Below are 27,671 nucleotides of genomic sequence, written 5' to 3'. Positions count from 1 at the left end.
AGGAGGGAGGAGAAAAACAGGGAGTGTGATAACAGTGCTCGGAAGATTTGTTGGCTTTGTGTCAGTGTTTCCCAGCAGCCTGCTGCACTCACGGATTATTCTCCAACAGAGCTTGGATTATGAGAGCAGGAAGAGACTGTCACCCTCATGGTAATGTAGCGTTCTGACCTCCACTGTCTCTGTGTGCCTGTTTACTCAGCATATTGACCTTTGAGAGAAGCTGTTTCCTTCATTTCCTTATTTGACAGAAGTGCCGTAGGAGAATGACTCAAAGCTCATGTCTGCTGTTTCAGGTAGCTAGTGTGTGTGTGTGTGTGTGTGTGTGTGTGTGTGTGTGTGTGTGTGTGTGTGTGTGTGTGTGTGTGTGTGTGTGTGTGTGTGTGTGTGTGTGTGTGTGTGTGTGTGTGTGTGTGTGTGTGTGTGTGTGTGTGTGTGTGTGTGTGTGTGTGTGTGTGTGTGTGTGTGTGTGTGTGTGTGTGTGTGTGTGTGTGTGTGTGTGTGTGTTTCCTTCCTGTTGTTGGCAGCGGTGAGCTTCAGGACAGTTTGTATTTGCCTGTTAGGTGGAGGCGTATATCCAGAGCCACGTGCCGTTTAGTGTGGACTCTGATCCACTCAGTGTTTCACTGTTTACTCACAAGTCAGTTTCTGTGTGTTGAAGAAACCCGTCATTAGTGTCAGAGGAAGATATTTCGGTAGAAGAGTGTGTGATTTACCATCCTGGGGTTAGAGGAAAGTCTTTTGAGACTGTGTTCTGTCTCTCTGTGTCAGTGCTCAGGCTTTCGTCACCTGGCAGCGGAGGCATGCCCAGGCACTGCCCAGGTATCGGTATGCGTCAGCTATGTGAAGTGTGTTACTCCAACCTTAATCTTTTACCATTTTATTTTTCATGGAAGGAGAGTCAACACGATCTTCACATCTATACACAACATTAGCATAGAGTTTGTCAATAAAATAACTTCTTGCTTTTGCTCACCCTATAACGACATGATGTCATTCTCACTAAGGTATCAGCACTTGTTTTGACATTTCTGAAAGCTCGCTATAGAAGTTGTGACTGGAACTAAAGTGGAACGCTTATTGAGTGGTGCAGGAATAACCCAGAAACGAGTTGGTATTTAGCACTCCGGGCTCCCATGACTTAAAGTAAAAAAAAAATTGATTGTGTTTTTTGTATAGATGCCAACATTTCGATCTGTGCTCATTATAAGCTTAGGAGATGTTCACATTTTGTTCTATGTCATAACATACCTCAGTAAACACTGGGGAATGTCTGAGCCTTTTAATTCAAAAAGTCTGTAGTTAGAACATTAGCCGCATTTATATTAGCTTGAAGTCATGCAAACCTGATGTAGTTTGTTTAGAGCCTAACGTATTATAAAAGTGTGTTTGCCAGAGAGGTCATTTTAATGCAATATTTGGAAATGCAATGAAAAATCGTCGCCCTTGAAATGCTAGCTTCCTGGAGGCCTACACAAATATTAAATCACATCCCCACCCTATAGTGTCTTCAGAGAGAGCTGTTAAAACCTGGTAAATGTAACTGGTAAGTGGTAGATGTCACTTGAGTCAGTGTCGGTTGCATCTGAAGACTCAGAGTGTTGGCTAGTAAAAGAAAGTAAAGTTGGAGAGCAGAGATCTTACAGAGCTCTCTAGCCTGCTGCTCATCAGGCTACGTTAGCCGCTACTAGCACAACACAAGGGAATCTCTGATCACACTGTCAGTGGTCCAGATGCGTAGTGAGTCATTAGTATTCTTTAAGTTATCACCCTGTGTGTTTGAGCCCTGTGATTGGATGGACCTTCACTACCCCAACTACATTTCGCCTTTATTCAAATTGCAGACAAATCTGTCCCCTGAAGGGTATTTCCATAAAAATCATTTTTGAAATCATTTAAAAATGTCAGGGCAAGACATAACGTGTGGCAGTGATTATAAACGTGTGGTCAGTGCTGAAGGCATTCGGAGGAATTGTCTGATATTTCCGGAAAAGTTACACAAGATCTACCACCAGGGCAGTCTCTCTTCTTTTATCGTGGCAAAAAGCACTTTATCATAAAACCTAATTTCTTTCCTGTTATTCCCTCCGGGCATGCACACCATCGTCATGAATGCGGGAAGAAGATTTTTGAACTTGTGCAACCATGATGTTTGTTGTGCAGTCAGATGCTCCCAGTGATCAGCTCTTCAGACCCCTGAAAGAAGCCATGCACAGATGTTTCTCTCTTTTTAATCACTTCTGCATTTCTGGACTTTGATATTCAATTTGTAGCCCTTTTGAGGGTTGCAGTGTCTAACAGTAGTAGATCATTTCTTTCTAAGCAAGTCTCTACATGTACTTTAGTAGCATTAAACTCACTTTTTAAAAGTTCCATCAGTTATCTGACAGGTCCTGGCTCGTTGGGTAAAAGGGTAAAAACCCCAAACCAGATGCACTTGTTGTAAGTTGTTTAATGAAAAACACAAATGAAAGGGATACAAACAGTAGTACTTCTGGGTGCTGTGTGAAACCAAGAAAGGAGGTTACTTTCCCCCAAACTAACCATTTGTTGAAAAAAAGCCAAACGGACTAAACGGCGGATAAACTGCGCCGCATAAGTAAGTAAATGCCATAGTAAGGATGGATGATAGGCTAACTTTTTAAAAAAATATCTTCTTTTTTTTTCAATGCCATGCGATCTACCCAAACTACCTTTGCGATTGACGTATTGGGAACCCCTGGTCTAGACTCTCGAAACTGTTAGAAACCTTTTTTTTTTTTATGGAAGCATTGTTCCCTAACTTAACTTAGCTGTTTCCATGCCTAAGCATCACTAGACCTAACCATAGCATTCTGGCCGACGGGACATAAGAAACCAGATTTATTTGTGTAGCGTTTTTAGAAAAAGGAAAAATAGTTTTTAAGGTTAAAATGACTTTTTGGAAAGGATTTGGAAAGGCCATAGGTTGGGAAACAATGTGGTCATGGTTAAAAGAAACAAGTCACTGGCGTTGTTGAGGTTTTAAGCAATATAACATCTTGCTTCTTGGGAATTACAACCCACTGGAGTCATGATTCACACGGGTCCTTGACCAATAAATGTTAAAGGTCCCATGTCATGCTTTTCTGGTTATTACACGTCCCCTTGTGTGTTATGAAGGTTTTTCTGCACGTAAACAGTCTGCAGAGTCAAAAACCCTCAAAGTACATCCTTTAGCGAGTAAAACTCTAACACAGAAAATACCTGTTTATGCTGCCCCAGAACACCTCGTTGGAGATTTTTAATTTTCCTTTTTTTCTTCCGAGGCAGGTTGACGTCACTAGGTCCAAATAGACCTATTGCACCATTCCGCACACATACACTCACTCAGCCTGAGCTCCACACACACACACACACACACACACACACACACACACACACACACACACACACACACACACACACACACACACACACACACACACACACACACACACACACACACACACACACACACACACACACACACACACACACACACACACACACGCACTCAGCCGGAGCACCGCAGAGCTCAGACCCCACGCAGCAACCAGGAAACAACACCAGTAATCCAGCTCACACCGCCCGCTCCTCGAGCCCCACAGGGCGGCACAGCGAGCCCCGCAACGTCCCTCTAACATGGCACCCAGACCCCACGCAGCATTCTCATCTGTTTGTCATTACTGGTGTCATTTTCTGGTTGCTAACAAACACCATAGTAAAACATAACCACTGATGTTCCGCTGTAAAGGTGGTTGACCAATCAGAGCACAGTGGGCTCATAGGGAAGGGGGGGCAGGAGCTCCAACAAGCCATTTAGGACAGAGGTTGAATACACATACTATACAGAGATGCTGTATGAGAAACCAATGTGAGTTTGGAAAATTGAACAATATAAATCTATTCTAGTTGACCTTAACAATGGAATTATGATCAGTAGAAATGGCCATGACATGGGACCTTTAACATAGATTGTGTTTTGCATTTGTACTGATGACAAACGCTGCTGGCAGGACAGTCTTGACTATTTGCACATGATAGGCGTGCCATCAATGTTGTGAATGACTGTGCCGAGCGTGGCGTCAAACTCACCTCAGACTTTGTGGCAGCAGCCAGGAGCGAGGAGCACCTGCAGAATGTGCTGCAGGCAGTTGAGCATGACCGCTCTAAACAGCCAAATCTGCGCCACTGTAAGCTGGACCAGGACTAGGACTCAATGTTATTTTTGTTCTTAAATAAATCAATGTTGTTCTATTAAAAATAAATGTTCTCAAACACTATTTCTTGCATTTTTGCATTTTTAGAAATTGCCTAGGAAAACACCCAAACGGACAATTTGCTGTGAAAAAAAACATGCTGTGTTCCACCTCTAAATCTCAACGAATGTTCCCAAAACTTAGCAAAAGTTATTTGTATGTGTGTCTGAACAAAATGCAACCCCAGACAGTTTGATATGTTGAGCTTACATTTTTGCATTGCAATTTGATGCACCCTAATAGGCAATACACAGTTTTTTTGTTATCAGATATCCCTGTCTGAGAATGATCTTCCACCCTTATCCAGTGGAGATGGAGGGACCGCATCAGTGCTTACAGAAACAGTGTTCTGGGTATTCTGGAAATTCCACCTACCCAACTATCAACACGTCTCCTAGGGACCGTTTCTTTGAGAGGGACAAACAGAGACCCCCTGATCTCCGTCTGTCTCTGTCCTGTGATGACCATCAGGTGGGACAAGACGCTCCTGAGGCCTTCGTTGTAACTGTTGGCTTTATCTTGTCAAGTAGTCTTCTAGGAAAAGACAGCCGCCTAATGTCGTTGTCCTCGACAAACATTGTTAGTAGTTGTTTTGCTTTTTTATTGTTTCTAATCATGCTGAGTCACTTCTCGAAGCTTTAACACAGCTTTAACTCATCACTGGTTACTTGCTTGCAGGGTAGCCTTTTAACATAAAATACTAGTATCCAGTTCTCATTGGAAACAGGAGAGACTTATTGAATGAATGAATATTACGGACAGCATGTGCTCAAGAGGATAGAAAGTTTTGATTTGATTTGATGGACCAATTGAGTGACAGAAAACTGAAGAGTCTTTGACGATAAGACCCCATTGTTATACTATACAAGGGGGAGCATAAGCCGTAAGTAGAATAGGAAACCACCCCAAGGGTCTTGACACTGGTTGTGATGGTGGTGAGGAGAAGGCTGGAGATGGAGGGGTCAGAGGAGGGTCACAGCAGTTATGCCAGAAATGAGGAGCAGCACAATTATTGGCTGCTGGATATTAGGCAACATTTGGTCAAAGACAGTTGGAGGAGACAAAGATGAGTATGAATGAACGTACTGTGGAAACCACATGTAAATATTTGTTACGTGGTATTTTTCACTTATTATTCGTGGTGAGCATGTTCACTGGAGCTCGGGCGGGTAATAGTTGTGGTTTTATCCTTTTATCTGACTGCTCCCCTCTGTTCACTTTGGTTTTTGCATGGGCAGAGAGAGAGTGAATTTCTTGTTTTGTTGGCCGCCCTCACAATCGCACTCACAATCGCATTCAGAACTTTACGATTCAGATCGAATTGTATTTTTGTGTTGTGGAAGAATAAATCCCAAGTTAAGCCCATAGCGGCTTATTACAGAAAAAAAGAAAAATATAGTGCAAGTAAATATTAAAAGTAAATGCAAAAAGAAAGGAATAGTTTAAAAAAAGTGAAATAGTGAAATAAGAGTCTATATGCAAGCTATTGGAATGATATATTAGGTAAATAGATAAATGATTACTAAGTAGCAGAATGTTATGGATGTTGTTACAGCAGGTGTTTAACTGTTCAGCCGCTGTATGTAGTCTTTCTGATTAAACTTGTGATGAGCTTCATTTCGATCAGAAGAACAATTTTTGCAAAGCTGGAACTCAAGTTTGGTCTCCACCTCCTTTATATAGACGTTTTATACCATAGCTGAGCAAGTCCACAGTAGCCAGCCCAGCACCTTCAGATCCACAATTCACGCTTTAGCTCTTCAAACTTTTCAGTTGCTATAAGGCCTTTGAAATTCATGGCAGTGAGCAACAATTACAAAATCTGCCATTTGCCATTAGGCCTATCCCTTTTTTGGGGGGGGCTATGATCCCACAATTGTCCAGTGAAAAAATGTGTAACTATTTCTCCACAGTCTAAAGAAAACTGCCAACTAGAAGAATAACTTCTAACTCCTAAACTCCAAATGCTGAAGCCTCATAGGAATAATATAACAGCAAAGGCAAGGATTCAAACCAAATGCAAGCTACATGTTTTAGAGATACCAGAGTTCATAGCACCTTATCAACCATGAAAAACCTACATTTTGGTCAGGCTGGGTCATACACTTTCTCGCTGTGGTCTGTGGAAGTATTTCACAAAAATTACTGTAACAATGCTGACGCCTGACATAAGTTTGACTGAACTTAAAAATCCAATTTTTGAAAAAAACTGAATTTATTTTGGTAGAGCTTTAAATTCAGACCCAGCGTTGTCTCCCAGAAACATTGCATCAAATGACTGCTACCCAGCCTGTCCATTCCTTTTATCACAGACACAATGCAGAAAACCAGTTTCCAGGAGATTAAGCCAATGCCTGTCCCCCATTCTCTTCATCAAACACACACACACACACACACACACACACACACACACACACACACACACACACACACACACACACACACACACACACACACACACACACACACACACACACACACACACACACACACACACACACACACACACACACACACACACACACACACTAACACACACACACACACACACACACACACACACATTCCAGTTGAATAAAAGAAGTGTAGAGTATAACTTGTTTTCACAGTTTGCCTGCAGATTCCAGGAACCAGTCCGGCTTTTTAGGAACACTGGTATTTTCCATAAAATGCCCATTATTGTTATATTGCCCAATGCTACAACATTTTTCTTTAGTTTGCAAATGGCCAAATTCTTCTTCGCTCTGTAAATCAGCCTGTTGGCAGTCCATGTTCTAGAAACACAGCTGTCCGATGAGCCTTCTCACAGAATACCTTCCCTTCTCTACTTGCAAAAACTCTGTTGAAGCTTGCCCTGCTCCCTAAAAATATAGAGACTGAAAACGCTATAGATTTCAATATAACACTACGCCCTTTAAGACCCAGTCACTCTTGTTTCAGGTATACACACTCTTCTAAAGGATTTACTGGAACATGGATGAAAGCCGGCTATTCAGCAGAATTGCATGACTCAGTTTGATGAGAAAGACAGAGTGAGGTTTAGATAAGCAAATCATGCTATTGCCTTACTCTGAATATGATGTCATACAGTAGAAAGACCAGTCACTTCATAATGATATCCCATTAGTTTTAACCTAAGGGGTTTCAAAATGTATCCTGTTACAATATCAAGTTACAAAATAATCTAATCAATAATCTAAACTATCACAACATAATGGTAATATAACCTGATTACTTTCCATTGCTTTTCGATTCCCTTAATATCAAATGCAATGAGAACAAATACAAGAGAAAATAAATATCCATAAAATGTGTTTTACTCCAGTGTATTATGTAAGACAGCAGAAATAATTTACTAAAAGAAGAAACCAATATATTTAGGATAAAAAACCTGTCTTTTTAAATGATAGGCTCGATCTACAGAATATTATAATTTACTCATGTTGTTGTAGTTCAATACATACAGTATATTAAAAGTTAAGTGTTTGTGTTTAATGAATCAGGTGTCCCCCTGCTGTATTTAAAAAAAACGTATATTAATATAAAAGGATAGAAGTAGCCTAATGAGACCAAAAAAGGAAATTCAGGCAATACCTATAATATATTCATCTTTATTTTTTAATTGTAATGTAACGTTGTAATCCTGTTAGTAATCCCAATTTTTCTGAGATGGAACAGTAATCTAACTACATATTTTTGTTTTTAAATAGCTGTAAGGAAATACGGATACTTTTTTAAAACCATGATTACGTCATCCTGCTACATGTAATCCGTTACTCAGCACCAGTGGTGCAAAGTAGCTAATTAGATTTAGTCAAGTATTGTACTTAAATACACTTTTGAGGTCCTTGAGTATTTCTATTTTCTGGTAGCCCACTTCAATTTAGAGCTAAATGGTGTACTTTTTTCCCTCTACATTGATTTACTACCTTTAGTTACTTTACAGATGTGGATGAATGATGTGAAATATAATCAAGTGTTAAATCAGACTTTAGTTCCACCTGGAGTAAATTCACAAGCTACCCTGCAGTATACAAAGTCATTCAAACTAGCTGCACCTTTACCAGCTTTGAGAACACTTTAAATAATTATAAGACATATCATATATATTATTCTGAAAAGAACCAATCTACATAATGACTACTTTTACTTTTGGTACTTTAATTATATTTTTATTACTTTTGTACTTTTACTTGAGTAACATTTACTGGTACTTTTACTCAAGAGTACTTCTCCCACCTCTGCTCATTGCTCCCCCAAGCCTGCACACACAGACACCAAAAACACACACAGACAATTGACACCACCATTGCCATTTACACACTGTTTTTGTTTAATTAATTAATGGATAGAGAGAGTAAAATCATGGGGCTGTTTCCAACTGTATCAGGTATTAACCATTCTAAAGATACTATCTGTCAAGGTCAGAAATACACATGGATAAACATTCAGTTATTGTGCTCCATACATCTTGAACACCAGAAAACTGCTGGTCTGCTGCAACACTCAACTCTTTTAAGTCAATGAAGTTTTCTCTTGTTGTCACTGCCTTCTAATAACTCTATTGCAGTGCATTTTACTGCTTCTTTTGAACTTCTGGTTAGATGCTAACTTACATTGTTGTCTTAATACTTGTGCACTTGTTCTCTTTGCAACGACAATACAGTTGAATCTAAAAATGAGGGAATATGTCATCATGATTAGGAAGGCTTCTCAATTCTCTAATTTCCCCACCTCGACTCCTATCCTCATGTCTTAGCAGGGGCGGACTGGGGGGAAAAAGTGCCCCGGGGATTAATTGACAGACAGGCCCACTTAATGCGCGGCATGTATCAGCCGGCCGGCGACGAAAGTATGTTACTTAACAAAAAACCCTATGCATTTAATGTTATTTTGGACCATTATTCATATAGTAATCACATTACCTGAGCCCTTGAGTTGCCTAGAGCAAAATAGTTACAGCATATATTTAGTGATTTTAATGTTAACAGATCATTGATGCAATAACATTTGGACCCAATTTGCCTGACTTGACACATGGAATAAAACATGAGGAAGCATCCTCAATGTGGGTGAGGCAATTTAACAGGGGGTGTGGGCAGGTGGTGGACCTCACCTCATCTAGGGGGGTCCGGGGGGCATGCTCCCCTGGGAACACATTTGTGTGTGCATTGAAAAACAAAAGTGTGGATCATGAAATACAAGTTTGAATCCTTCTGTGTGCATGTGTGTATTATGAGACTGTTCTGAGCCCATACAAATGTGGACCGGTAGGATTTAGATTCCCAATGGCCAGTCCGCCCCTGTGTCTTAGTCCCGCCCACAGGAGATGCGAGCAGAGGAGTCGAGGAGGGGAACCGAGGAGAGAGGAGGGGAAGCAGCAGGCGGTTAGAGAAATCAGAACTCCTCTCCTCTGAGCGGTCATTTTAAAGAGACGTCCATTAATGATGACAGGAGGCACAGCAGCCCTCTGTCTGATGGACAGATGTGTTCATGACGACTTATATATTTACTTTAATTCATTCACAGTGCGGTATAATGAGACAATAACAGGCTACAGATGCGGACACACACACACACACACACACACACACACACACACACACACAAACACACAAACACACAAACACACACACACATATATATTTATATAAATATATACAATTTCAGAATCAAACAAGTATGAGAGCACTCTCATAATAACGTAACACAATCAGAGACTGGATATATCCCCCTCTCTCTGGTCGCTGAAATGGGGAATTGAAATGATGGGCCAAACGTTTTATTTACAAGTATTAAAAGTAAGCATAGGACACCAAACCAACTGAGACCTGTCTGTCCACCGCATCTACGCAAACACATACACACACTGTACAACACGCACCTACACACACCTACACACTGTACCACACACACCTACAGCTCCTAAAGCATATAATCAGGCTACAGCCGTTGTGTATTTTATTATGTGAAGCACTAAATGGTTTTAGAAAAATATTGACTCTTTGTTTGTAGATATCTACTAAACTAAAGCATACAAATACAGAGAATAATGTAGGCCTGTTATACTGAGTGATATATATTTTAGACACTGCTCTGCTTTCTGCACGGACCTCACAGCTGTTCTCACTGTAAACATCATCACTGTCTCCTCCAGAGAGCCTCCTCGACGCTCGATCCTCGGTCCGCGATGTGCATTTAGAGAAATGAGATGCCCTTCAGCATGGCTCGCCGAAAACCATTTCCGGGTCACTACCGGAGGACCGAGGAGTCGAGGAGTCGAGAAGGGGAAATTAGAGAAATGAGAAAGGTCCATAGATTGATATTCTGTATATATCCCCCCCCCCCCCCCAGGCTGCAGCAGGGAAGCTCTCATTGGACGGGTCGCTGCAGAACTCCAGCTGTGAGTTGCAGGAAACAATGAGACGCCTGGGCTCCAGCTCAGAAGATCGCCCCCGCCTCACCGGCACCCTCTCCTGCCTGAAGAGTGCCAATGAAGCAGGTGAGCCAGGGAGCTGCACTGCATGTGTGAAGGGCATATTTATAGGACATGCATGAATATAGATTAAAAAAAAAAAAGTAATCGGGTAGATTTCTTTATTTTGTTCAATCTTAAGGGGTATGAGCTCAGTTCTATCTTCACTTGGTTTGATAGGGGAATGTTCAAAAATGTTGTTTATTTGGAAACTTGATTTACATTTGTAACATAATTACCAAAACTATATACCAGCTAAGGGACCGTCAAAGCCCCAGGTTCATTTTGTGGCATTATAATAGGTTTTAGGGGGTATGATATGGGCTCAGAACAGTCTCATAATACACACATGCACACAGAAGGATTCACACTTGTATTTTTCAATGCAAACACAAATGTGTTCCATTTCATATACATGTAAATAAAATCCAAATACAGAAAAAAGTTTTACATATGTATTTTTGATCCACACATATTTGTTTTCCGCTTTAAATCCCCTGAACCTACAAACACAAACCGCTTTCTGTGCACGGATCGCTGTGCATTCGTGTGTGGTTTTTTTGAGACTCCCCTGACGGTCACCTGATTCGTTCTTGTAATTTTTTCTATCTATAGCCAATCAGATGTCTCCTCAATTCTAAGCCAGTCACATGAGCGCGCCCCCACGAGGGTATGATTTCTTGCGTTCATGACGTAGCGCCTCATGTACGCATTTTGCGCTGTCCGGAGATGACAGGTCCATGGAGCCTGCAGGCACTAATCTCAGGACCGAAGGTCCGTAGTATAGTCGTCTTTATTTTTACGGTATTATTATTCTTTAGCAGTTTAACTTTGGAATGAAAACACTAGTTTTGTATAATTTTGTTTTTAACATTTAAGAGTTTTGAGTACATCTTTCATTTGTTGTCCATTGGCCGAGCCACATATTTCCAAAGCTTTGTACTGATATCAATCTGTACCCTGATGACACCCAGCTGTTTGTAACCATTAAAGTTGGAGACAATGGAAATCTGAATGTCTTTTAGACCTCAAGAACTGGACGCCACCAAAATAAATAAATGAGATCTATATTACTTTGTTTTGTGCTAACATAGCTGGCAGTTCTTTACATTTAAACATTTTAGTTTATTGTCTTTTCATTGTTTCTATATATTCTACTCTCTTATTTGTCATCTTTGACCTTTCAGGTGAGATGAGACGCAGCTCTGAGCCCCAACAGGACAGTGATGCCTTCTCTCCCTTTAGCTCCCCCTCTGGCTTTGTCAGCCCCTCCTCCCCCCTTCCACCAACCGGTGCCCACGGACGCTCCATTTCCATATCAGTGGTACCATGTTCAGGAGATCACAAACCTATCTCATTGGCTGAGGACGCGTTCCTGCCCAACACCCCTCCAGCCTCTCGAGCCTCGAAGGCACGCATTGCCCTGCCCTCCCAGACCCCCCCGCCAGCCTCCCGCAAACTGCTGCAGCTCCTCCCCAACATCACCCTGCCCAGGAGCAAGAGTCAGGAGTCCCAGCTGGCCAACCGCATCGAGTTTCCGGCTACACACAGGTGGGTCTAAGAGTTACTGCAGTCGTGTGTTTATGGTAGATCAGAGTCTCCTGTTTGAAATGTGCATTACCTTTCAGCTGCCAAATATCAAACAGAAATAAAAATGGTGGGAAAGAAGTCATGGAATTCAGGTATAGCCTCAGATATTTCAATTCTAATATTTGTGATCTCCAGAAGATGACATTTAAAAATGTTTTAGTCAGACATGCTGTCCTCAAGTCAATGAAGTGACCATTTGCGGCAAATGCGGCCACTTCAGCTTGTACTCTCACTTCCTGTCACATTTTACTTTCTATATTTCAATCAGGAGAGACAGTTTTGATGGAAGAATACATATGTATTGCCAAGGATACACAAATTACTGTAATGGTGTTTTGGCGATTAGGCCCCGTTGTGCTGGAGTATCGTTCAGGAGGGGAGAACTGATCCGATGAAATTCCCCGGGGTCTAGACACTGGTGGTGGTAAATGGATTGTTGGGTCGGTCTGAAGAGGAGTGGCTTGACCCTGGATTCAGAGGGACAGGAGGTGAAAAAGGGGGGGAGGAGGGTTGCGTCGAGTCACCTGAAATAACAGCTGTCAGAGGGGGAGAGCAGATTTTAAAGGTTTAGCAGAGCGCTATGATAGGCTTGTGAGAATAGAGCGAAGTGATTGGTTAAGCTGGTGAGTGACGCCCCGATCACTTATAGAGAGGAGAGAGAGTAGTAACATAGAAATAGTAAATGAATGAGAAAAGAAGGTCTTCCTGGTTGAATTTACGCTGAGCTTCATTAAAGTCTCAAAACTTCCCAAAAAATACTCAAAAAATCTAAACAGATGCCAAACCTTGCTGTTCGGTATGAATTAAGAAAGCAGGATAAATTAATATATTTGACCATGAATCCCCCTGTTCAGATCCAGATTAAGGTAAACTTTTAATAATCCCGAAATTCAGTTTTTCCCTCTCACAAGGATTTGATGCCTTGCTCAAGGACACCTCGGCAGTGCCCAGTAGGTGAACTGGTACATCTCAAAGTACCAGTCCACACTCCTATATGTTTTGGTCAAACAAGGACTTGAACCGGCAACCCTTCGGTTCCAAAAACAAGTCCCTGAGCTACTGCTGACCAAGGAAATCAACAATGTTTTTACCACAACTATATACATATATAAACACATATTTCTAGTTAATAAAAGTGTGGTCATCTGCCTAAAATGTCAGCTTTGCACACAAGACTTTTACATTACATTACCTACTTTTATCCAAAGCGACTTACAATAAGTGCAATAAACCACAGAGATTCAAACTAATGACAACAAGGACAGTGCCGACATATTTACTTCAAAAAGCAATATCATTGTAAGTGCTGGTGCATAAGTTATTTTTTTCAGCCAACGTATAAGTGAGACAGGTGGGTCTTCAGTATGCGACAGAAGATATGCAGACTCTCCGTTGTCCTGATATCAGGGGGAAGCTTCTTCCACCATTTGGGAGCCAGGGTAGCGAAGGACATGTCTTTGTTGGGGTGTACCTGGTTCCATTCATGCTGTCTATGGGCTTAACATTGTAAATTTTTTGCCAATATGAGTTTATTAGCTTTTCTGTAATGACTACCCAAAGGACACACTTCAAATGTGTAGACCTACTACGTATAAAAACGTACGAACTACAAAATTGTCATTAAATTGATAATCCTGTCTAACACAGTCTCCAATGCAGGACCTTCTGTGATTTGGCATTCACACACACACACACAAATGAAGGGAAAATTATCAATATGTATCCCTGACTGTGGCACCAATGCTAGCGATGACGTGACAGTTGTGTATTCTCAGGATGAAGGACTGCTGTAGTAGTTGTTCGTTGCTCTCTGTGTTGCAGAGGCGGTAAGAGGAACAAAGTGTTGGGGGCTCTTCACATCAACGGGAACACTCCTGATGACTCGGCGCTGCGCTCCCCCCCGCTCTCTGCCCGAACACCTGGCCCCGTCCCGGCCTCAGCCCCCTACATGATGCCCACCACCCCCAACCTGCTGGACAGTGAGTGTCCTTCACGGATCTGCTCTGGTTCCTCCTCTCTTTGTTCTGCTGTGATTCTGCTTCCTTTCCTTTGTGTTTCTGAAACATTCTATGTTCTTCACAGATGTCTCCATGCACAGGGGTTCCCCTCAGACAATGAGGAGAGACATTGGCCTTGCTGTCACTCACAGGTCAGTGATCAATACCCCCCCCCCCCCCCCCCCACTGTCCTGTTTAGAATAAACTATTTTATTTGACTAGGTTATATTAATTATGCTGTAGATACTGTCAGTGGTTCGATACCAAGTTCATTGTGTCAATATGGTGACGTTTTGGGCAAGATGCTTAAAAAGGCATTATGCTTATTTTCAGGTTCATATTAGTAATTGGTGTCTCCACTGGAACATTTCTCCATGCTTTAATGTTCAAAAAGCTCTTTATTGTTCTCATACTGCCTGTGCTGCAGCACCTCTTTTCACCCTCTGTCTGAAACCAGCCCAGTCTGCTCTGATTGGTTAGCTGGCAGACTCGGTTGTGATTGGTCAACCGCTTCAAGATGTGTCAGAAATGTCCCACCCCTAAGCCTATCACGTACAATGTATACAAGCACTAGCCAATAGAAGTGTGAGTGTTACATAGTGATGTCACTATGTTACGGTAGTCAACAAAGGAGTCTAATTGAAGCGTTTCAGGCAGGGGAGGAGTGTGTGGGAGAGAAACTTCCTCTGGAGGGAACACAGGGATTTTAACCTTTGCAGACCATTTACTTGCACAAAAACCCATATAACACAATACAGGAAAGGGACAACCCCCAAGAGCATAATATGGCCTCTTTAAGAGCAAACTTTATTGTGTGCAGGCTATTTTCCCAAAGCCAAAAATACATTTATATAGAGCTGACTGTGTGTGGTATTGCAGTCACTGAAGTAAAGGCTGAATTGGCATTAGGTTGGTTCAGCTGATTGTTTTCAAAGACCAAATGTTTTGTATTTTGTAGGTTTTCCACCAAGTCCTGGCTCTCCCAGACGTGCCAAGTGTGTCGCAAGAGCATGATGTTTGGCGTCAAGTGCAAACACTGCAAGTAAGAATCCTAAAAATAGCCCTGTCCCCCCCCCCCCATACTCTGTTTGACTAATACTTCCAATTGCAATGGTCTCACGTCATAACCATCTGCTCACAGGTTAAAGTGCCACAACAAATGTACCAAAGAGGCTCCCTCCTGTCGGATATCATTTCTCACATGTAAGCATCACGCAACACCTTCTGTTTCTTCCATGTTTTCTTCTTTTGAAATGTAATTGTCAGGGAAGGTTTTTTTTTTATTTGAAGTGTATCTCAGCACATGTCGAACTGAATTGGACAGGTTGTTGCTTTATACAACTCTGACAAACTGACTATATTTAGTTTGATGGGAATATAGCTAAGAAGAGTTTCGTCTGTGTAAAGAGATTCTCAACGTTTCAGGAAAAAAGATTCTCTCTCTTTTTGTCCTGATCCATTTATATAAAAACCTGTCTGAGCTGATCAGATTTCGGCCATTTTATGATGTCATAACGATGTTTTGGCTTGTGTAACCATTAGCCAATCCCCAACCAAGGTAACCTCCCCCACCTTATCACCTGAATCTCCTCCGAGTGCACCATTGTGTTCTTTTTAACCAAATATCTCTCAGAAGGGCGTGGGGAGGGGCTCCTTATTTTCATCTAAAGTAACAGCACTTTGGAAACAGGGCTGAAATAGAGGGGATTATGGGATGCTGCCATGATCTGTTTGGTGTTTGGAGCCAAACACTTCAGAGACATGTTTTTATATATCTGAGACCTATAATATATCCATGTAAAACAGTATAATAGGGGACCTTTAATATTCAATGTTATGTAATCAAACCAATGTTTTGATGTGATTTGAAGTGCCCAGGATGCGGAGGGCAGAGTCAGTGCCGTCAGATATCAATAACCGGATTGATCACACAGTAATGATCCCACTGCAGTTCGGCACTTTACCTAAGGCAATAACCAAAAGGGTAAGCAGTGCAAGCACATGAGCACACGTTTCTTTTGTATGACAATCTGTTGCTGTTCTCAAAGTTATTAAGTGTGTGTGTGTGTGTGTGTGTGTGTGTGTGTGTGTGTGTGTGTGTGTGTGTGTGTGTGTGTGTGTGTGTGTGTGTGTGTGTGTGTGTGTGTGTGTGTGTGTGTGTGTGTGTGTGTGTGTGTGTGTGTGTGTGTGTGTGTGTGTGTGTGTGTGTGTGTGTGTGTGTGCATGCAGGAGCACCCCCCCAGTTTGAGCCAGCTGGACTCCAGTAGTAACCCATCATCCGCCACCTCCTCCACACCTTCCTCCCCGGCACATTTCCAGCACAACAACCCCCCCAGTGTGAGCACCACCCCCCCATCCAACCCGTCACCACAGTCCTCCCGGGACAGCTGCTTCAACTTCCCAGGTCCTAACCTGTTGAGATGTATTCACCTGTCTGAAGCCTAACGTTTAGCATTGCACATCCTCCATTCTGATTTAATAAAGTATAAAGTATGAAATGATGAATGTTGATTGATGTTCCCCCAGATGTTCCTGAGTCCACACAAACTGCTGTTCAACATGCTGGAGGCTCCAGTCAGTCTGGGTAAGGGAAAGCAACACAGAAACCAGACTGGCTGATGTTAGCTCATCATACTTCATATAATAATTTTTAATTTAGTCTTTTATATATTCGGGGATCAATAAAGTATCTATCCATCCTTCCATCCATCCATCTAATAAGACAATAGGAAATATCCAATGCATGTGCATTAATGTTAAAAAACATAAATCGGTCAGTGTATACACATTTGCTTTATTTATCCCAGAAGAAATGTGGTTTTGTGACGGATGCTCAATTTTTAAGTGAAATAGAAGAAGCAAAAATATTATTGTTTATGCAATAAATGATAACATAAAAATAAAGATATTTACATAACACAAGAAGTTATAGTAACATTTAGTTTTAATGCCACATTTACTTTTGGAGAATTAGAATACTTCCCGAGGACATTGGGTTACTTGACCGTTGCTCCATTTTTAAATAAAATAAATCAAAGATAAATAAAATAGAGAAATCAATAAACATAAAAGGATTAATAAAAAATTTGCAATAAAAAAGTAAAATATTCATATGAACACGTATATTACAACACATACAGTGGAGTATAGATATATGTATTAATGTTGCTATTTCCCTGTCTCTCTTTTCTCAGACTGTCGCAGGTGGCCTTCACTGACACACAGCTGTCAGCGACGCAGCGAGGGGGGGTGAGAACTGGCCCTCACTCACACAGTTACATTACCACAAACAGGAAGTGAAAATAATAACTTATTTGCTTGGGCGTTGTGGTTCACAGCACTTGCAAATGAACTGATGTAGAGCACATTACTTTGTTATGTCATATTAAGTGTTCTGTGAAGGAGCTGTGTCTCTGAGCGTGACCAACCGGAAGTCATGCCATCAAATACAGTTTTAATACTAAAGATTTACATTAAACATTATTTATAAAAAGATTATTACAGGACAATATATACATAGGCACAAAGTAAAGTAAATAATCAGAATTCTTTTTTTTACAAGTAGGTTTAAACGTAAGGAATTAGCTCTGCTTTATAATGGTGCATATATAAACACAGTAAGAAGAATTCATTAATTGAGTAAAACAAGATGTAAACATAGAACTATTATAAATCTATTTAATGAGACAAATTACTCTGAAAATATAATAAAATATGTACAGTATATCTGAATTTAAATTGGAAGAGTTTTGAAATAGGTATCATTGCGAAGAAATGTGCAAACATTCACAATAATTCACAATATTCACAGTATTTTGTACTGTAAAAACTGGACTGTATTTGGTTTAACTTAAAATAGTGATGTATATAATATTGTAATTTTATAAAATGATGAAATAAATAATTAAAATGTTGGTAGACACTACACTGTACACCGGAAGAGAACACTTAGGATTGTTACATTGTACTCAAAGAGCCCATGCTGCTAATACTATGCCACTGTATAAACTGAAAGGTTGTTCTTCAACTTCCATTAGTTTTCTTTATGTTTCTCACATTTCTTTTTGTATGAGATCCTTTTCCCCCTCAAAGCACTTGATTACTCAACAGTCCATGGTCACTTCCATTATTGTGTTTTTTGTTTCAGGAGGAAGACTACCCAGCTAAAGATGAGGAAGCAGGCGAAGATGGCGACACAAACCAGAGCTTTCCCCCTGAGGAGGGGGATGCGGACGGGCTGGAGGACCTGCCTTCTTCCATCTGCCGCCGGGGGGCCGTTGGCCGCCGGAGGGGGCCGTTATCTCGTATGCCCAGCCATACCAGCGTCTACCTGCAGGAGTGGGACATCCCGTACGAGCAGCTGGAGCTGGGAGAGCTCATTGGCCAGGTGAACACACACACTAATGCTATTCCTCATTTCCTCAGAGTACTTATCTTAGTGCACTGCATGTCGTTCACTGTGAACAATTTAAACTGTGTAGTGTTGTCTCAAATTCAATATGTCTGCTGTCACCAGAACTGACATTTGCTGCTGATATCTACCAAGCTTCCTAGCTAGCTAGATACAACTCTGGGGAAAATTAAGAGACCACTTTGCTTTTACTATCTACATTTGTGTTATTTTATTCTATAAACTACTGACAACATTTATCTGTGTTGGAATTCAACAGACACTGGAATGGAATAGCTGCCATACATGTAGAGATTGAGATTTAAGAAAAAATGTGGAGCTGTCTCAGCTGTTTTCCCGAGCTGTAGCAATATGCAACGTTATTGTGCTGTGTACAGACTGCTCAATCAACCCTATACAATTAACTTTGGCCTCTGTTCAACACCAGTATTTTGAAAAAATCCACATATTAGAATATTATCTGGCATATTGCTGTGTTCACAGGAGCAACCATTAGCAATGGCTGGTTGTGCTACTTCGGTTAAGTAGCCAAGATTGTGGTCTTTGATAGCGAAAGTCTCCGGTGTTCTAGACATTGATGTGTGAAGAGATGTGGTCTGAGGCACGGCCCAGATCATTCTCATGACAATTGCTCAGTGGCTCATTTTTTTGTTTAAGAACACAAATACTTGGATCTTCCAACGTTTTCCCCATCCATGAAGCTGATAGAGACCGCACAGTTGTTTTTTCTTTCTCCAAGCCCTGCTGCCAATCCACTCCGTCACAGCAGCTTCATGCCTGGTCTCGGCTCAGTGAAATGGAGCGGGAAAACAACTCAGACTCCGTTTTTAGCACATTTTACAACTTTAGGTCCAAATGAATGAATTAAGGCTTATTCCTATTGTGTGGTAGATTGACAGATGTATCTTCACCAATGTTAATCAATGAGAACAAGTAGTTCTGGGCCTAATGACGTCACATGACGGACAGGGATGTTGTAGAACCACCGTTTTGCCACTAAATTATCTTCAACAACTGGCTAACTTCCTGGGGGCTTGAAAACAAAACTTTTTCTACGTTATGAGAGCACCATCAGCGCTCTCAGTGCACTGCATTTCCATTGTTCCCTACTTATGCACTCAAACTAGCCAATTCTAGTAGAGCTAAAGGTGTATTGAGACACAGGTAAGGTAAAGTAAGGTACGTTTATTTATACAGTATAGCACATTTTCAGAAACAAAAGTAATTCAAAGTGCTTTACATCAACATTAACACACAATAGGAAGACAAAAGAAATGAACAATAAATAAATACAATGGAATAAAAGATTCATAAAAACCATGCGTAAAAGAGAAAAAGAATAGTTGAAAAACAACATTGTAAAAACAGTAGGTGTTGCAAGAAGTATAGGGATAAAACAAATGAAATGACTTCTTGGTAAGCAGCTGTAAAAATGTATGTTTTTAGCCTTGACTTATAAGAACTGAGCGTTGGTGAAGACCTCAGGTGTTCCATTTGTGCGGTGCATTGCATGATACTACATGTAAGTATATATACAGAATAAATGTCATGTGGGTCTGACACAGCAGACACATTTTGACCCTGTGGTTGTCCAGGGGCGCTGGGGGAAGGTTCATAAGGGCCGCTGGCACGGGGAGGTGGCCATCCGCCTGGTGGAGGTGGACGGGAACAACCAGGACCACCTGAAGCTCTTCAAGAAGGAGGTGATGAACTACAGGCAGACCAGGCACGAGAACGTCATCCTGTTCATGGGCGCCTGCATGGCCCCCCCACACCTGGCCATCATCACCAGGTACAGCTGCTCTAGTTCCCAACACAGACTCATGTATGGCAATATGTGTTCTTTGTAGGAGTACGTGTGATATGTTGTGTGTTTTAGTAACCATGTTGCTGTGTTTTTCCTGCAGCTTCTGTAAAGGTGTGACTCTATACTCTGTTGTAAGAGAACGAGGTCACCTGTTAGACATCAATAAGATCAGGCAGATTGCACAGGATATTGTAAAGGTAAGCAACCTGTCATTTGATTATCAATTTATGACGATTACCTATAATCTATGAATACTAAATGTCTCACTAAATATGTAACGGATGTGTCTCAGTTACAAATGAAACATTAGTATTTCTTTCTGTGCCTTTTTTAATTTAATGAAATACTTTTTGCAATGTTGAAAGTATATTGTAATAACACATATATAACTGAATTATGCACTTTTCACAAGTATTACACGGATCAAATACTGCCATCACAATTGGTCCACACCTGTGCTAAAATAAAACAACTATTAATCCTTAAACCTTAATTGTAAGTATTTATTTTCTCTCAAAAAGACATGTCACAGTAGAGGAACACAAAACTAATATGAACCTGAAAATGAGCAGAATATGTCCCTTTTAAAGCCACTTTGTATTTTAACAAAACGATTCAGACTTTGTTGCCCAGCCAGTAATCCAATGAAAGAAAAAACTCTATAGTCACAAACAGTAACAAGAACCTTTGACCTCCTTTTTGTCTCTATTACAGGGAATGGGTTATTTGCATGCCAAGGGAATAATTCACAAGGACCTGAAGTCCAAGAACGTGTTCTACGACACCAACAAGGTGGTCATCACAGACTTTGGCCTGTTTGGGATGTCAGGAGTGGTTCAGGAAGGCAGGTAGGAGAGACATGAAATGATCCGCTGTTATCTGTATCTCTATATCTAATGATCTGTACCTCTGGCAAACCAGTGTTCATTAGTTGTGTGTGTGTGTGTGTGTGTGTGTGTGTGTGTGTGTGTGTGTGTGTGTGTGTGTGTGTGTGTGTGTGTGTGTGTGTGTGTGTGTGTGTGTGTGTGTGTGTGTGTGTGTGTGTGTGTGTGTGTGTGTGTGTGTGTGTGTGTGTGTGTGTGTGTGTGTGTGTGTGTGTGTGTGTGTGTGTGTGTGTGTGTGTGTGTGTGTGTGTGTGTGTGTGTTAGACGAAAGAACGTGTTGAGGATACCTCAGGGCTGGATCTACTACCTGTCTCCAGAGATTGTTCGCGAGATGAGCCCGGAGGTGGAAGAGGACCAGCTTCCCTTCTCCAATGCTGCTGACGTCTATGCATTTGGGTATTCAGATTCACATTCATTCATTGTGCATACAATTTAAATGTGCCTTTGGGACTGACGTTTCACACAACATTCAGTGTGATATTGTTGTCACCTGCTCGGGTTGATTAACATACCCTTACTCTAAATACATTCTTCAAAAATGTACATTTTATCAACACTAACACTAATAAAACACTGTATATATTATAATATACATGTTAAATGTTGTAGTACAATGTGCACATATTTACTTTAACTTGTTGTTTATAAAAATATTTTTTTTATTTGATCTTTTCATGGACATTTCCTTTAAAAAATGTAAAATGTGCAACTGTCAAGAAACGTAATGTCCCTGTGATAAATACAATATTCTGACTATAATTCTGATGAAGTTAACATGACTTGAAGCAGAGTTCTTTAAAATTCTTTGTTTAACCTTCAGTCTATGGCTGTGCGATTATGGCAAAAGTCATAATCATGATTATTTCTGTTCAATATTGATATCACGATTATTAAATACGATTATTCATTGACTTTGAAAACATCCATTTATTGAACTTTAAAACAAATACAAATAATAATTTGAACAGTATTTTTTTAACAGTTGAATACCCTGAACTTTAAGTATAATTCAACTGAAAAACCAATACAAAAATAAAATTATACATTTATATCTACATTTAAATAAATAATATCAAAATAATAAATAACAATAAAGAAGATAAACAAATATTTTGGAGCGCACTTCCAAAACCTACTAAACATATATAAATATGATAACTAACTCACAACCTGTACTCTTATTTTGGTAACCCCTGTCTGGAAACCGGAAGTAGCTAAGAGGCTCCAGTTTGACGAGGTTCAATCGTAATCAAGATTAAAATACGATTAATTGCACAGCCCTACTTCAGTCTGACATTTTTCTTCAACTGTTAGCCCTTATTGTATACTTTTTGTAATGTTTTTTCCTGGAGTTTTATGCACCTCTTGGCATATTTGTTTAGAGTCTAGAGGTGGTTCCACTCGCACCATCGTTTTTCTTATGTCCTTTTTGTGTTTTCAGCACAATCTGGTATGAGCTCCAGGCGGGCGACTGGCCAATGAGCAGCCAGCCTGTGGAGGCCAAGATCTGGTTGGTGGGCAGCGGGGAGGGCATCAGGGGGGTGCTGGCAGTGGCCAACCTGGGCAAGGAGGTCACGGTGAGTCTGGTTAGATTGTTCGTCAAGTTACTGAATGATGATCTGGTATGTTTTACTTTACATCATTGCCTTTCATTTAGCTGACACTTTAATCCAAAGTGACTTAAAATAAACCATAAAGCTTTTTCTTTGCCAATAGCTTTCAATAAGCCAAAAATATTGTGTGCTACATACAGAAGTGAGGTTTTTATCTTTTTGCCCCCCTCCATAATTATTATCACACATCGTAATAGTACACAGCACAAAGCAGAGAGAGTCTTTTATACAAATGTGTAAGCCATAAACATAAAGAAACAAGTTATGCACCATTTTTTTAAATCTAAATTTATCTTTCCTACATTTTAAATATAGCTGGCTTGTAGGGAATACACTTATATCTGTGTTTCTACACAGTGAGGGTATTAACACATGTATGAACCCCCCTCCTCTCCCAACAGGAGATCCTGAGCGCCTGCTGGTCCCCCGAGGTGGACGGCAGGCCCTCCTTCACCCAGCTGGCAGACATGCTGGAGAAGCTGCCCAAACTCAACCGCAGGCTGTCTCACCCCGGACACTTTTGGAAGACCCCTGAGTAGGTATCAGAGAACAATTCCAGGGTGGACCGACCTACAACACAAAAACATCCAAAAAAAGGGAGTCTTCATCGTTTGATTGTTGTCGTCTACATTTTGTAAGCAGTAAAAAGATGGAGCTCAAAAGATTTTGTAAAGAAATATGAATATTATGAAGCTGCCCTGCTGAGTATCAAGTCATATAAATGACCTTTTCTTATTTTTGTTTTTATACAGATTATTTTTGGGCCGGTTTAGCCTTTATTAGAGGGATAGATTTGCAAGAGGAAGATAGAGAGGAAGACACTCTTAATGGGACCGCAGGCCAGATTTGGAAGGAACCAAGTGCCGGTATATTGTATTTTTAGGAAATAGTATTTTTGCTATGCCTGGTGGGATTTGTTGCTCCCTCTATTGTTTGTAGCCTTTATTTAACCAGGTGAAAGCCCCTTGAGATCAAAAGATCTCTTTTTCAAGGGTGACCTGCAATGACCTCTATGCTTCCTTCATCTGCTTTTGCCACTGATAATATTTCTCACAGTCAGCAGTTCTGTCCTCTATTGTTTTCCTGATTTTTCTCCTCTCCTTTACCCTCTCTTTGTGCTTTCTTCTCCTCTGGGTGCTGACCGATCCCCCTCCTCTGTTCCTGTTGGGTCTGATCTCCACTCCCGCACGCTTTTCACCATCCTCTATGTTTCCCTTTGTTTCCACTTCTTCTTATCTCTGCCTTCTTCTTCTACTGAAGGCCTTGGGATCATCATCACTGCCTGAGAGATCAGTGCCCTCAGGGTCTGCACGCACACCGAACATACATGAACAAATTCAGCAGCTGAGGCTTACCAAAACATTATATTGGCTTGAGCAAATGTTATCAATATTATTTAAAAGAACAGTTTCCATCACGTCCTGCTGTTAATGTGTGACTAATATCTGTGTTGATTGTTATCATGACTTTGCGTACATGTGATTCAATTTCAATATGCAGGCCATGATGGCAGTCTGTTAGCAGGGGGAGGGTTATGTGACAGAGGGAGGGAACATCTGTAAGATCCCCTTCTGTACTCTTTGTAGGCTTATTCAACTTCAAATGTACAAAATAATTGTCGCACACATCGTTCGTGGATATCTTGTCGTATCATGAAGATCACTTTCACGTCACATTAGCTGCTACATTCTCAGTGTTTCCTTTGTTAACCTATGTACCAGCTGGTGCCTCCCACGGTTCAACCACGAGCTGCTTTATCCAATACAATTCACTTCATTTAGCTTTTTTATGTTTTTAAAGTGACTTACATACACTCAGATTACCGTACACATTAGAACAGTTCACTTCATTGCATCGAGTTCTAATTGTTTGAGAAGAAAAGATAAAAAGGGTTGGTTCACCTTTTTCCCCCATTTAAGGTAAATATCTTTCCGTTAAGTTACGTTTATTATTAAGGTTTTAGACAAATTGGATCCCTCTCTGAGACTGCACTAAAACAACTTCCTTTGGAAACTGGCATCGGGGAATCCACAGTGACCAGAATACATTCTCCAGAAATCGGAGTCCAGTAATAGCGACCATCACTGTGGTCCATACTTTAATGTCTTAACCACTCTGAGATGCAATGACACTTTCTCAGATATTCATGGTCCCCAGACGATTAATTAATAAAACTTTCTTCATTAGCTGACTATTTATGTAGCACCATCATCCAGTTTCCCCAATACTTTATGACCAAATATCTGCAGATTTAATGGCAGCCCCATCAGCATCAGCTAACCAAACTAAGATGGTAAACATGCAACCTTCTGGCTAGACACTAGCATCTTAGCATTGTCATTGTGCGCATGATATTAGCATTTAGTGAGGTACCACTACAGTAGATAGTAACTTTCCTTGGAAATGGGTACTCCCCGAAAATATTAAACTATATTGAAACATTGCCTTATGCTGAAGAACAAAAATACTTGACATGACGCTTGAAACTTTAGATTCAGGCCTTAATGGTTGGATGCTCATAAATGACTGTATGTTGGGCAGCTTTAACATTCTCTAACAAACAGATACAACTGTCACATGACTTGCTGTTTCAATACATTATGCGTCATCTATAGAGTGGTGCAGAGATGAGGTCATTTCTGTTGGCTGACCCAGCAGTTAGCATCATTTAGCCACTTGTTAGCAACCACAGTTTTTATGACACAGAAGCTTCGGACTTTCACCAGTGGAGTTTTTCCTGATGTACTTTATTCCGAAGGACAAAACGATAACATCTCTTAAGCTTGTGTTCCCCACAGACCTCATCTCAGGCCTCTAACCACAAAAGCGTTCAGAAAAAACATTGACTTTGAGACGAGGGAATCGGAAGGGGTAAAATGCTAACTCATTTCAGGGTTTTAGGACTAATTCCTGCACCACTTTATGGATCAGATGGCAAGTGATACCTCCCACACTGAGATTTCATGAGAGCTATTTGTTCAGTCTTACTTTGATTCCACAGGAAAACAATGAGCTGCGGACAAAACTTGAATCAATAAAGTCATTTGCCACAGGTTTTAGTATTTTCCTCCCATGAGTGCACTCTGCAATGCATCGTGTGTGTGTGTGTGTGTGTGTGTGTGTGTGTGTGTGTGTGTGTGTGTGTGTGTGTGTGTGTGTGTGTGTGTGTGTGTGTGTGTGTGTGTGTGTGTGTGTGTGTGTGTGTGTGTGTGTGTGTGTGTGTGTGTGTGTGTGTGTGTGTGTGTGTGTGTGTGTGTGTGTGTGTGTGTGTGTGTGTGTGTGTGTGTGTGTGTGTGTGTGTGTGTGTGTGTGTGTATGCTTGCGTACGTGCATGTTGTTTCCTCTGGCAGGATAACAATATACACTTGCTTTATGTAATGGGGGCTTTATGATCGTGAAAATGATCAAACCGTGACGTTATACATATATATGTATATACACTGATTGAGGTTGTATTTAATTTACTGTGTTTGTAAAAGGGTTTCAATTTCAGAGCATTTTAATTGGTACTGTATAGAGAATTTTAGATTTGTAAAGACTGTGTCAACTCTTTGTATATTGGTGTTCTTCTTTTGAGGGTTGTGGTTGAATGTGTTCAGGGTGTTGGTTTTCTGAGTATTTTTGTACAGGATGTGACGATACATTGTAAGCTTAAGGTCTGAACAATTGAAGACATTAAAGCCTCTTTCCAGTACTCTTTGTGCTTCTTCTTGTATTACAATCAATGCTATGTATCAGAAAATAATGGCGATAGAACTTAAGAGTATAACCCACATAAAAACATGTTATTTAAGGTAACAAGATTATACATTCAGGTTTTAAAGACTTTAGCACCCAGATAAGATCTTGTCCAATCTATATCAACACCAGATTTAAAAGAGATGACCGTTAAATTCACGACCACAACAACAGTCAGGGATCCCACCAATTCTCTTGCACTGTATTTGTATTGTTATTTAATTAACTATTTCTGATTGATTTAATTTGTTTTTTGTCCTATATATATTCATGTTGCATTGTTGGAGAAGCCTGGGACATGACAATAAAGCCTTGAAATATAACAAATAAAACTAAGAGAAAAACTGATAAATTCAAGATTTAAAACAAGAGCTTTAAAAAATAAAAAAAAGGAAGCCGGAAGCTTCCCCAAATTTCAATATTGTCCTGAAGTGTTGAATGTTGTCTTTAACTCATCGCCATAAGGGATTCAGACCAAGTTAAAGGCGTTTTATTTATCCAACTTGGTAAACATGGTTCCTTGCAGCGGCTAAAATGCAGCTGAGAGGAGTCGAAAGGGAAATGTTTTTTAACCGTGATATCATTAAGGCCCCCGTAGCAAGGCCTCTTCCTTCTACAACAATTCCGATAGCGGATGTAAGAGGACCATTTAGGTATCAGGTGTGTTCAAAAAGCAGAAGTATTGAACACCAAAGCATTAATAAGGTTTGCATGGTCAGACTCGTGGTTACCATTGTGTATTATTATCCACTCTTTGTCAGGACACAGGGCAATTGACATTTATGAAGTCTTACTAACTAAAAGTCCTTGACTTTCACCCGTGGTATGACCACACACACACACACACACACACACACACACATATACACACACACACACACACAATCGAAACCTATAAAA

General features: G+C 40.6%; 1 protein-coding gene across 3 annotated transcripts; it reads left to right on the top strand.

The window, feature by feature from the left end:
* On the top strand, positions 1-26,727 carry LOC307038230 (kinase suppressor of Ras 1-like). Of its 3 annotated transcripts, none has more exons than XR_013807930.1 (19): positions 1-150; positions 10,611-10,758; positions 11,919-12,282; positions 14,143-14,300; positions 14,404-14,470; positions 15,277-15,360; positions 15,460-15,521; positions 16,190-16,302; positions 16,548-16,722; positions 16,845-16,902; positions 17,513-17,567; positions 18,466-18,705; positions 20,325-20,521; positions 20,637-20,733; positions 21,251-21,384; positions 21,685-21,816; positions 22,862-22,997; positions 23,435-23,667; positions 24,294-24,432. XR_013807930.1 is itself a non-coding variant. In XM_079679567.1 (19 exons), exons 1-19 carry the CDS (start codon positions 148-150, stop codon positions 24,379-24,381), a joined length of 2,445 nt encoding a protein of 814 aa, XP_079535693.1. In that variant the 5' UTR covers positions 1-147; the 3' UTR covers positions 24,382-26,727. The 3 variants fall into 3 exon arrangements, 1 of the variants encoding a protein (XP_079535693.1); XM_079679567.1 differs by having other exon boundaries at positions 23,435-23,568; positions 24,294-26,727; XR_013807931.1 differs by lacking the exons at positions 23,435-23,667; positions 24,294-24,432 and having other exon boundaries at positions 21,251-21,380.
* The last annotated feature ends 944 nt before the right edge of the window (positions 26,728-27,671 follow it).

The sequence above is a fragment of the Notothenia rossii genome (assembly GCF_949606895.1).
Source record: "Notothenia rossii genome assembly, chromosome: 4".
Classification (NCBI taxonomy): Eukaryota; Metazoa; Chordata; class Actinopteri; order Perciformes; family Nototheniidae; genus Notothenia; species Notothenia rossii.
The sequence above is the reverse complement of the archived record's forward strand: the minus strand, read 5'-3'. Positions and strand labels throughout refer to the sequence as shown.